The sequence below is a fragment of the Oncorhynchus mykiss genome, chromosome 13 (genome assembly GCF_057628025.1).
Source record: "Oncorhynchus mykiss isolate SJ-2025 chromosome 13, ASM5762802v1, whole genome shotgun sequence".
Lineage (NCBI taxonomy): Eukaryota > Metazoa > Chordata > Actinopteri > Salmoniformes > Salmonidae > Oncorhynchus > Oncorhynchus mykiss.
The window spans coordinates 84,628,866-84,641,370 of NC_143034.1; the positions used below are offsets into that span (position 1 = coordinate 84,628,866).

Here is a 12,505-nt window from a genome sequence, read left to right on the forward strand (position 1 = left end):
AGAAACAAACCTGATGTTATTCCCATTATACACCCTGAGAAACAAACCTGATGTTATTCTCATTATACACCCTGAGAAACAAACCAGGCGTTATTCTCATTATACACCCTGAGAAACAAACCTGATGTTATTCTCATTATACACCCTGAGAAACAAACCTGACGTAATTCCCATTATACACCCTGAGAAACAAACCAGGCGTTATTCCCATTATACACCCTGAGAAACAAACCTGATGTTATTCTCATTATACACCCTGAGAAACAAACCTGATGTTATTCCCATTATACACCCTGAGAAACAAACCTGATGTTATTCCCATTATACACCCTGAGAAACAAACCTGATGTTATTCCCATTATACACCCAGAGAAACAAACCTGATGTTATTCCCATTATACACCCTGAGAAACAAACCTGATGTTATTCCCATTATACACCCTGAGAAACAAACCTGATGTTATTCCCATTATACACCCTGAGAAACAAACCTGATATAATTCCCATTATACACCCTGAGAAAAAAACCTGATGTTATTCTCATTATACACCCTGAGAAACAAACCTGATGTTATTCCCATTATACACCCTGAGAAACAAACCTGATGTTATTCCCATTAAACACCCTGAGAAACAAACCTGATGTTATTCCCATTATACACCCTGAGAAACAAACCTGATGTTATTCTCATTATACACCCTGAGAAACAAACCTGATGTTATTCCCATTATACACCCTGAGAAACAAACCGGATGTTATTCCCATTATACACCCTGAGAAACAAACCTGATGTTATTCTCATTATACACCCTGAGAAACAAACCTGATGTTATTCCCATTATACACCCTGAGAAACAAACCTGATATAATTCCCATTATACACCCTGAGAAACAAACCTGATGTTATTCTCATTATACACCCTGAGAAACAAACCTGATGTTATTCCCATTATACACCCTGAGAAACAACCCTGATGTTATTCTCATTATACACCCTGAGAAACAAACCTGATGTTATTCCCATTATACACCCTGAGAAACAAACCTGATGTTATTCCCATTATACACCCTGAGAAACAAACCTGATGTTATTCCCATTATACACCCTGAGAAACAAACCTGATGTTATTCCCATTATACACCCTGAGAAACAAACCTGATGTTATTCCCATTATACACCCTGAGAAACAAACCTGATGTTATTCCCATTATACACCCTGAGAAACAAACCTGATGTTATTCTCATTATACACCCTGAGAAACAAACCAGGCGTTATTCTCATTATACACCCTGAGAAACAAACCTGATGTTATTCTCATTATACACCCTGAGAAACAAACCTGACGTAATTCCCATTATACACCCTGAGAAACAAACCAGGCGTTATTCCCATTATACACCCTGAGAAACAAACCTGATGTTATTCTCATTATACACCCTGAGAAACAAACCTGATGTTATTCCCATTATACACCCTGAGAAACAAACCTGATGTTATTCTCATTATACACCCTGAGAAACAAAATGTTCTTCTAAAACTCGTCAGTCTATTCTTGTTCTGAGAAATTAAGGCTATTCTATGTGAGAAATTGCCAAGAAACTGAAGATCTCGTACAACGCTGTGTACTACTCCCTTCACAGAACAGACTCAAACTGCCTCTAACCAGAATAGAAAGAGGAGTGGGAGGCCCCGGTGCACAACTGAGCAAGAGGACAAGTACATTAGAGTGTCTAGTTTGAGAAACAGACGCCTCACAAGTCCTCAACTGGCAGCTTCATTAAATAGTACCCTTCAAAACACCAGTCTCAACGTCAACAGTGAAGAGGCGACTCCTGGATGCTGGACTTCTAGGTAGAGTTGCAAAGAAAAAGCCATATCTCAGACTGGCCAATAAAAAGAGAAAGATTAAGATGAGCAAAAGAACACAGACACTGGACAGAGGAACTGTGCCAGTGTTCCATCATGAAAGTGACCAGTGTTCCATCATGAAAGTGACCAGTGCTCCATCATGAAAGTGACCAGTGTTCCATCATGAAAGTGACCAGTGTTCCATGTCTGTGTACATAATAGAGAAACCTGGTCGCTACAGTGACTGAGTTCAGGGCAGTGATGGCTGTTTAACAGTCTGATGGCCTTGAGATAGAAGCTGTTTTTTCAGTCTCTCGGGTCCCAGCTTTGATGCACCTGCACTGACCTCACCTTCTGGATGATAGCGGGGTTGATAAGGCTGTGGCTCGGGTTGTGGATGTCCTTGATGATCTTTATGGCCTTTCTGTGACATCGGGTGGTGTAGGTGTCCTGGAGGGCAGGCAGTGTTGCCTGGTGACGCGTTGTGCAGACCTCACTACCCTCTGGAGAGCCCTGCGGTTGTGGGCGGTGCAGTTGCCGTACTAGGCGGTGATACAGCCTGACAGGATGCTCTCAATGGTGCAAGTAAGCGCTAACATAACTCTGTTACGTTAGGTAATGAGATAAATGTCAGCTTGAATAGACACCTGACTAAAACCATCATTCTGAAACAAACTGTCAAAATGCATTCTGTTATGTGTTATCTGCTGCCCTCTAGTGGATAGAAGCGGCGCTGCAGACCTGCGAATCAGCTGGTGCGTTTATGAAGAAATGTCTCTTTCTGTTATTAGTTGTGTTGTAAAATATATTATGAGTCTAAATGTTTTTTTTTTTTTTTTTTTACAAATAATTGAGTTGTTATCATACAGCCCTAACAATATTTATAAAATATTTTGCCTTGCCACTTTCCTCGTCATGTCTAGATGGGATACAGCTTTTGTCAAATTGACATTCAAGTATATTATTATTTTGTAGCATTTTAGCTAACCCGAACCATTTTCCTAACCTTAACCTAATTATCATAACCTGCTACGTACGTTCTCCTAAACTTACTACGAAACGTGATTTTTGACCAAATCTGTATCTCTTCTCGACTAAAAAAAAAAAAACGGTCCTCCCACAATCCTCTGCTTCCATTTTAGTCCCGTCATCCACTGCGGTCTTCACCCTCTCCAGCGAGCAAGATGGCGGACAGAATAGGTACGTCTGGTTTTTAAATGAGTCTGTTAACAGGGTTTTTTATTTATTTATTATTATTAAACTGACATATTCTTCACTTCCGCTTTTTACATGCGAAACATTGTATTTTATTACATAAAGGAAGCGAGATGTGTGGAGTTAGTTGATGTTCATATGTTGTGTGTGTTTGAAGGCCGCCGTAAATCCATGATTAGAGTCAAGTCAAGGACTTTGCTGTCATGGTCGTTTTTAAAAGGACAGATATACAACTTTTAAATAACAGCTTGGGTATAATGCATGGGGGAGAAGAAGAGAAACATATATATTATTGTAATGAAAGAGCAGGGAGCAGGTCTCGAACCCTCGACCTTCGAGCCCGAGGTCCGGTTTATCGACTGTGCCGCAAAAGCACGCTCGAACGGCAGAGTCGATTTCTGCGCTTATAAATCCAGGGTCGTTACACTGTATAATCCCTGACAGTTTCTCTAAAGGGTTGTACATTTTAAACCCATTTTTACAGTGTTTGCTATGTGGTTAGGTCTTTAACCAGGTTGGTTAGTTAAGCTAGTTAGTCTACAGGACTAATAGCCTCTGCAGCCAGTCGGTGATGCGTTGACGTGTTGTACCTTTTACCGGATAATGACCGATAACCGGTTATGACAGCAGCCTTGTCTCAGCGGATCCAGGCTCAATCACAACTCCTGTGACTTTGATGTAGCTAACTGTTTAACTTTTAGTCAGCTTTGTGTTCTCTAGACCGCTGTCTTAACTTACTAAGTGGTTTATGAGTGTTTTACACCACTGGCTCAGGACTCTTTAGTGAAATACTAACAGAACACGGTAACCATGTAACCTGTAACAATGAATGCTATCTTCGGTGGTGTCTGTTTTGTGTGAGGGACGGCAGGTGTGTATTTACTGTGTGAGAGGGACGGCAGGTGTGTATTTACTGTGTGAGAGGGACGGGGGGGTGTGTATTTATTGTGTGTTTGTGTACCCGTGTCCTTAGTTCCCTTGGGTGAGAAGCGTCTGATGGATGTGAAGCTGGGAGAGTTGGGCTCCTGGTTGGGCAAGAGGGACTTCACTCCTAACGGAGTCCTCGCCAGCATCCGCAATGGTACCCCCCTCCCCCTCCTCCTCCAACACACACAGTACCTAACATGTCTCCCCCAGGCCATGACAGAGATAACAACCAGTACCCCCCCATCTCCTCCAATACACAGTACCTAACATGTCTCCCCCCAGGCCATGACAGATATTACAAGTACCCCCCCCCCCCCCCAACACACACAGTAACGTGTTGTCTCTCCCCCCCCCCCCCCACACACACAGTAACGTGTTGTCTCTCCCCCCCCCCCCCCCAACACACACAGTAACATGTTGTCTCTTCCCCCCCCCCCCCCCCCAACACACACAGTAACGTGTTGTCTCTCCCCCCCTCCCCCCCCCCCCAACACACACAGTAACGTGTTGTCTCTCCCCCCCCAACACACAGTAACATGTTGTCTCTCCCCCCCCAACACACAGTAACGTGTTGTCTCTCCCCCCCTCCCCCCCCCCCCCAACACACACAGTAACGTGTTGTCTCTCCCCCCCCAACACACAGTAACGTGTTGTCTCTCCCCCCCCAACACACAGTAACATGTTGTCTCTCCCCCCTCCCCCCAACACACAGTAACGTGTTGTCTCTCCCCCCCTCCCCCCAACACACAGTAACGTGTTGTCTCCCCCCCCCCCCCCAACACACACAGTAACATGTTGTCTCTCCCCCCCTCCCCCCAACACACACAGTAACATGTTGTCTCTCCCCCCCTCCCCCCAACACACACAGTAACGTGTTGTCTCTCCCCCCCCAACACACAGTAACATGTTGTCTCTCCCCCCCCCAACACACACAGTAACATGTTGTCTCTCCCCCCTCCCCCCCCCAACACACAGTAACATGTTGTCTCTCCCCCCCCCCAACACACACAGTAACATGTTGTCTCTCCCCCCCCCCCAACACACAGTAACATGTTGTCTCCCCCCCCCCCCCCAACACACAGTAACATGTTGTCTCTCCCCCCCCCCCCCCAACACACAGTAACATGTTGTCTCCCCCCCTCCCCCCAACACACAGTAACATGTTGTCTCCCCCCCCCCCCCCCCCAACACACAGTAACATGTTGTCTCTCCCCCCTCCCCCCAACACACAGTAACATGTTGTCTCTCCCCCCCCTCCCCCAACACACAGTAACATGTTGTCTCTCCCCCCCCCCCCCCCCCAACACACAGTAACATGTTGTCTCTCCCCCCCCCCCCAACACACAGTAACATGTTGTCTCTCCCCCCCCCCCCCAACACACAGTAACATGTTGTCTCTCCCCCCTCCCCCCCAACACACAGTAACATGTTGTCTCTCCCCCCCCCCAACACACAGTAACATGTTGTCTCTCCCCCCCCCCCCCCCAACACACAGTAACATGTTGTCTCCCCCCCCCCCCAACACACAGTAACATGTTGTCTCTCCCCCCCCCCCCAACACACACAGTAACATGTTGTCTCTCCCCCCCCCCCCCCCAACACACAGTAACATGTTGTCTCTCCCCCCCTCCCCAACACACAGTAACGTGTTGTCTCTCCCCCCCCCCCCCCAACACACAGTAACATGTTGTCTCTCTCCCCCCCCCCAACACACACAGTAACATGTCTCCCCCCCCCCCCCCCAACACACAGTAACATGTTGTCTCCCCCCCCCCCCCAACACACACAGTAACATGTTGTCTCCCCCCCCCCCCCCCCCAACACACAGTAACATGTTGTCTCCCCCCCCCCCCCCCAACACACAGTAACATGTTGTCTCCCCCCTCCCCCCCAACACACAGTAACATGTTGTCTCTCCCCCCCCCCCCCCCCCCAGGCCATGATAGATATTACAACAAGTACATCAATGTGAAGAGGGGAGGTATTGGAGGCGTGGCCATGCTGCTGGTTGGATACGTGGCCCTCAGTAACATGTTGTCTCCCCCCCCCCCCCCCCAACACACAGTAACATGTTGTCTCCCCCCCCCCCCCCAACACACAGTAACATGTTGTCTCCCCCCCCCCCCCCCAACACACAGTAACATGTTGTCTCCCCCCCCCCCCCAACACACAGTAACATGTTGTCTCCCCCCCCCCCCAACACACACAGTAACATGTTGTCTCTCTCCCCCCTCCCCCAACACACAGTAACATGTTGTCTCCCCCCCCCCCAACACACACAGTAACATGTTGTCTCTCTCCCCCCTCCCCCAACACACAGTAACATGTTGTCTCTCTCCCCCCTCCCCCAACACACAGTAACATGTTGTCTCTCCCCCCCCCCAACACACAGTAACATGTTGTCTCCCCCCCCCCCCCCAACACACAGTAACATGTTGTCTCTCCCCCCCTCCCCCAACACACAGTAACATGTTGTCTCTCCCCCCCTCCCCCAACACACAGTAACATGTTGTCTCTCCCCCCCCTCCCCCAACACACAGTAACATGTTGTCTCTCCCCCCCCCCAACACACAGTAACATGTTGTCTCCCCCCCCCCCCCCCAACACACAGTAACATGTTGTCTCTCCCCCCCTCCCCCAACACACAGTAACATGTTGTCTCTCCCCCCCTCCCCCAACACACAGTAACATGTTGTCTCTCCCCCCCCCCAACACACAGTAACATGTTGTCTCTCCCCCCTCCCCCAACACACAGTAACATGTTGTCTCTCCCCCCTCCCCCAACACACAGTAACATGTTGTCTCTCCCCCCCTCCCCCAACACACAGTAACATGTTGTCTCCCCCCCCCCCCAACACACAGTAACATGTTGTCTCTCCCCCCCCCCCCCCCCAACACACAGTAACATGTTGTCTCTCCCCCCCCCCCCCCCCAACACACAGTAACATGTTGTCTCTCCCCCCCCCCCCCCCCAACACACAGTAACATGTTGTCTCCCCCCCCCCCCAACACACAGTAACATGTTGTCTCCCCCCCCCCCCAACACACAGTAACATGTTGTCTCTCCCCCCCCCCCCCCAACACACAGTAACATGTTGTCTCTCCCCCCCCCCCCCCCCAACACACAGTAACATGTTGTCTCCCCCCCCCCAACACACAGTAACATGTTGTCTCCCCCCCCCCCCCAACACACAGTAACGTGTTGTCTCTCTCCCCCCCAACACACAGTAACATGTTGTCTCCCCCCCCCCCAACACACAGTAACATGTTGTCTCCCCCCCCTCCCCCCCAACACACAGTAACATGTTGTCTCCCCCCCCTCCCCCCCAACACACAGTAACATGTTGTCTCCACCCCCCCCAACACACAGTAACATGTTGTCTCCCCCCCCCCCCCCCCAACACACAGTAACATGTTGTTTGTCTCCACCCCCCCCAACACACAGTAACATGTTGTCTCCCCCCCCCCCCCCCCCAACACACAGTAACATGTTGTCTCCCCCCCCCTCCCCCCCCAACACACAGTAACATGTTGTCTCCCCCCCCCCCCCAACACACAGTAACATGTTGTCTCCCCCCCCCTCCCCCCCCAACACACAGTAACATGTTGTCTCTCCCCCCCCCCCCCCAACACACAGTAACATGTTGTCTCTCCCCCCCCCCCCCCCCCAACACACAGTAACATGTTGTCTCTCCCCCCCCCCCCCCCCCAACACACAGTAACATGTTGTCTCTCCCCCCCCCCCCCCAGGCCATGATAGATATTACAACAAGTACATCAATGTGAAGAAGGGAGGTATTGGAGGCGTGGCCATGCTGCTGGTTGGATACGTGGCCCTCAGTTACATGTGGGAGTACGACCACCTCAGTGAGTACAGACTCTGGGAGTACGATGACCTCAGAGTACCCACCACATACAGTATCATTCACCTCAAAGCACCGTGAAGGACAATCTGACTTAACCTCGCTCTCTCTCCCCCCCTCTTCTTCTTCTCTTCTCAGAGCACGACCGCTGGAGGAAGTACCACTAAAGCCCCTCCTCTCCTGACCCAGCAGGGCAAAAGCCTGTCCTCTGACCCCCTAGCTCCAGCTGTCTGTATAATACCACTGTTGTGATCAAGAATAAATAAAACTACTTCTAACATTTAATTTGATCTGCTGTGTTGGATGTTGAGGCGTGAGTTTTTATTCGCTAGTTAAAATGACTGTGGACATCAATTTATTTATTTTTGTTAAATGTGGAAATGTTAAAGTGAAATAATTGTCACATACGTGTTTATCAGATGTTGGTGCTCCAACAGGGCAGTAATATCTAAGATAATTGATGTTGGTGCTCCAACAGGGCAGTAATATCTAAGATAATTGATGTTGGTGCTCCAACAGGGCAGTAATATCTAAGATAATTGATGTTGGTGCTCCAACAGGGCAGTAATATCTAAGATAATTGATGTTGGTGCTCCAACAGGGCAGTAATATCTAAGATAATTGATGTTGGTGCTCCAACAGGGCAGTAATATCTAAGATAATTGATGTTGGTGCTCCAACAGGACAGTAATATCTAAGATAATTGATGTTGGTGCTCCAACAGGGCACTAATATCTAACAACAATATCTAAGATAATTGATGTTGGTGCTCCAACAGGGCAGTAATATCTAAGATAATTGATGTTGGTGCTCCAACAGGGCAGTAATATCTAAGATAATTGATGTTGGTGCTCCAACAGGGCAGTAATATCTAAGATAATTGATGTTGGTGCTCCAACAGGGCAGTAATATCTAAGAATTGATGTTGGTGCTCCAACAGGGCAGTAATATCTAAGATAATTGATGTTGGTGCTCCAACAGGGCAGTAATATCTAAGATAATTGATGTTGGTGCTCCAACAGGGCAGTAATATCTAAGATAATTGATGTTGGTGCTCTAACAGGGCAGTAATATCTAAGATAATTGATGTTGGTGCTCCAACAGGGCAGTAATATCTAAGATAATTGATGTTGGTGCTCCAACAGGGCAGTAATATCTAAGATAATTGATGTTGGTGCTCTAACAGGGCAGTAATATCTAACATCTAAGGTAATGGTATAACTTGATGGACTTGGGATAGAAGCTGTTCTTCAGTCTCTCGGTTCCAGCTTTGATGCACCTGTACTGACCTCGCCTTCTGGATGATAGCGGGGTGAACAGGCAGTGGCTCGGGTGGTTGATGTCCTTGATGATCTTTATGGCCTTCCTGTGACATCGGGTGGTGTAGGTGTCCTGGAGGGCAGGTAGTTTGCCCCCGGTGATGCGTTGTGCAGACCTAACTACCCTCAGGAGAGCCCTGCGGTTGCAGGCGGTGCAGTTGCCGTACCAGGCGGTGATACAGCCCGACCGGAATCTGTGGGGACGATGACGTCGATACACTTACTGATGAAGCCGATGACTGAGGTGGTGTACTCCTCAATGCCATTGGATGAATCCCAGAACAGATTCCAGTCTGTGCTGCAAAACAGTCCTGTAGTGTAGCATCCGCGTCATCTGACCACTTCCGTTTTGAGCGAGTCACTTCCTGCTTCAGTTTTAGCTTGTAATCAGGAATCAGGAGGATAGTTTCTTCATGTGAATGATGGGGATTTGGGCCTGGCCTCTGGGAAGCAGTGTATTCTTCGCATCAGACTCATTAAAGGAAAACATATTTGTCCAGTTCGTGGTGAGTGATCGCTGTTCTGATGTCCAGAAGGTATTTGGGGTCATAAGTGACAATAGCCGCAACATTATGTACAATTATTATTTTTTAAATAACCAAAACAGGTTTATTGTATTTTACAGACCAGGAGGAACAGGTTTATTGTATTTTACAGACTAGGAGGAACAGGTTTATTGTATTTTACAGACCAGGAGGAACAGGTTTATTGTATTTTACAGACCAGGAGGAACAGGTTTATTGTATTTAACAGACTAGACCAGGAGGAACAGGTTTATTGTATTTTACAGACCAGGAGGAACAGGTTTATTGTATTTAACAGACTAGATCAGGAGGAACAGGTTTATTGTATTTTACAGACCAGGAGGAACATGTTTATTGTATTTAACAGACTAGACCAGGAGGAACAGGTTTATTGTATTTAACACACTAGACCAGGAGGAACAGGTTTATTGTATTTTACAGACCAGGAGGAACAGGTTTATTGTATTTAACAGACTAGACCAGGAGGAACAGGTTTATTGTATTTTACAGACCAGACCAGGAGGAACAAGAGACTGACCTGAACAGGTTTATTGTATTTTACAGAACTAGACCAGGAGGAACAGGTTTATTGTATTTTACAGACTAGACCAGGAGGAACAAGAGACTGACCTGAACAGGTTTATTGTATTTTACAGACTAGACCAGGAGGAACAGGTTTATTGTATTTTACAGACTAGACCAGGAGGAACAGGTTTATTGTATTTAACAGACCAGGATGAACAGGTTTATTGTATTTTACAGACCAGGAGGAACAGGTTTATTGTATTTTACAGACTAGACCAGGAGGAACAAGAGACTGACGATAACAGGTTTATTGTATTTTACAGACCAGGAGGAACAGGTTTATTGTATTTAACAGACCAGGAGGAACAGGTGTATTGTATTTTACAGACCAGGAGGAACAGGCTTATTGTATTTTACAGACCAGGAGGAACAGGTTTATTGTATTTTACAGACTAGACCAGGAGGAACAAGAGACTGACGAGAACAGGTTTATTGTATTTTACAGACCAGGAGGAACAGGTTTATTGTATTTTACAGACTAGACCAGGAGGAACAAGAGACTGACCTGAACAGGTTTATTGTATTTTACAGACTAGACCAGGAGGAACAAGAGACTGACTTGAACAGGTTTATTGTATTTTACAGACTAGACCAGGAGGAACAGGTTTATTGTATTTTACAGACTAGACCAGGAGGAACAGGTTTATTGTATTTTACAGACTAGACCAGGAGGAACAGGTTTATTGTATTTTACAGACCAGGAGGAACAGGTTTATTGTATTTTACAGACTAGACCAGGAGGAACAGGTTTATTGTATTTTACAGACTAGACCAGGAGGAACAAGAGACTGACCTGAACAGGTTTATTGTATTTTTACAAAACTAGAACATACTGAAATTGTGTGTAATCTACAAAAGGCAACACAGATCGGTTAGACCAGATCTCCTCACCACCACCACCACCACCACCTCCTCCTCCTCCTCCTCCTCCGGGGGAAAAAGCTGTGAAAGGATCCAACACAGCATCATCACAGCTCAAGAGTTCTATTTCAATTCATTGAAGGTTGAGTCTGAAGCCAGTAAAATGGAGTATTCAGGATGAACAACAGGTCAGACCCTGGGTTAGAATGTATACTCTCTTCACTCACATTCAAGAAGAAGGTCTGGAGATCGGATATCGTTCCAATATGTTGATCGAAACCTGGGTCGAATCGTTCAACAACGTTTGAGTCCATGAATGACCCAAATCAAGGCTTCAGATGAACCACGGTTGGCTCGGTTACACACTTCCTCTACCCTCCCTGAAGCAATCTGACAGAATTGTATGGCTAGAAGTACCAATTCCAGCTTGGGTCCCAAAAGTGTCTCGGGGTTAAAGGTTAATCCAACAGAAGGATTTGATCAAAGCGTCAGAAGCACTGTCCAATCTAGAAACAGGTCTGTCTGTCCGTTCTAGAAACAGGTCTGTCTGTCCGTTCTAGAAACAGGTCTGTCTGTCCGTTCTAGAAACAGGTCTGTCTGTCCGTTCTAGAAACAGGTCTGTCTGTCCGTTCTAGAAACAGGTCTGTCTGTCCGTTCTGGAAACAGGTCTGTCTGTCCGTTCTAGAAACAGGTCTGTCTGTCCGTTCTAGAAACAGGTCTGTCTGTCCGTTCTAGAAACAGGTCTGTCTGTCCGTTCTAGAAACAGGTCTGTCTGTCCGTTCTAGAAACAGGTCTGTCTGTCCGATCTAGAAACAGGTCTGTCTGTCCGATCTAGAAACAGGTCTGTCTGTCCGTTCTAGAAACAGGTCTGTCTGTCCGTTCTAGAAACATGTCTGTCTGTCCGATCTAGAAACAGGTCTGTCTGTCCGTTCTAGAAACAGGTCTGTCGGTCCGTTCTAGAAACAGGTCTGTCTGTCCGTTCTAGAAACAGGTCTGTCGGTCCGATCTAGAAACAGGTCTGTCGGTCCGATCTAGAAACAGGTCTGTCGGTCCGATCTAGAAACAGGTCTGTCGGTCCGATCTAGAAACAGGTCTGTCGGTCCGATCTAGAAACAGGTCTGTCGGTCCGATCTAGAAACAGGTCTGTCTGTCCGTTCTAGAAACAGGTCTGTCGGTCCGTTCTAGAAACAGGTCTGTCGGTCCGATCTAGAAACATGTCTGTCGGTCCGTTCTAGAAACAGGTCTTTCTGTCCGTTCTAGAAACAGGTCTGTCGGTCCGATCTAGAAACATGTCTGTCGGTCCAGAGGTCCAGGGTTCCTGACGACTCAGCGAAGGACTTGGAAGTTTTCAAAATAGCAT

The 12,505-nt window shown here is 47.2% G+C and overlaps 2 protein-coding genes and 1 long non-coding RNA gene across 4 annotated transcripts in view; 2 read left to right on the plus strand and 1 right to left on the minus strand.

Moving 5' to 3' along the window:
• The first annotated feature begins 3,007 nt into the window (after positions 1-3,007).
• atp5mf (ATP synthase membrane subunit f) lies at positions 3,008-8,141 on the plus strand. Its single transcript, XM_090197948.1, has 4 exons — positions 3,008-3,051; positions 4,040-4,147; positions 7,744-7,860; positions 7,995-8,141. The coding sequence occupies exons 1-4, from the start codon at positions 3,036-3,038 to the stop codon at positions 8,021-8,023; spliced, it is 270 nt and encodes an 89-aa protein (XP_090054074.1). The 5' UTR covers positions 3,008-3,035; the 3' UTR covers positions 8,024-8,141.
• Positions 8,142-9,368: 1,227 nt separating this feature from the next.
• On the plus strand, positions 9,369-12,158 carry LOC118947121 (uncharacterized). Of its 2 annotated transcripts, XR_016486150.1 has the most exons (3): positions 9,703-10,743; positions 10,852-12,061; positions 12,112-12,158. It is a non-coding gene; the product is annotated as an uncharacterized LOC118947121 (long non-coding RNA). The 2 variants fall into 2 exon arrangements; XR_016486149.1 differs by lacking the exon at positions 12,112-12,158 and having other exon boundaries at positions 9,369-10,743; positions 10,852-11,411.
• Positions 10,518-12,505, minus strand: part of cpsf4 (cleavage and polyadenylation specific factor 4) — a 26,250-nt gene continuing 24,262 nt past the window's right edge. The window contains exon 9 of the mRNA XM_090197949.1: positions 10,518-12,505. This exon is cut by the window's right edge and continues 146 nt beyond it. The gene's annotated coding sequence lies outside the window, so the exon portion shown is untranslated.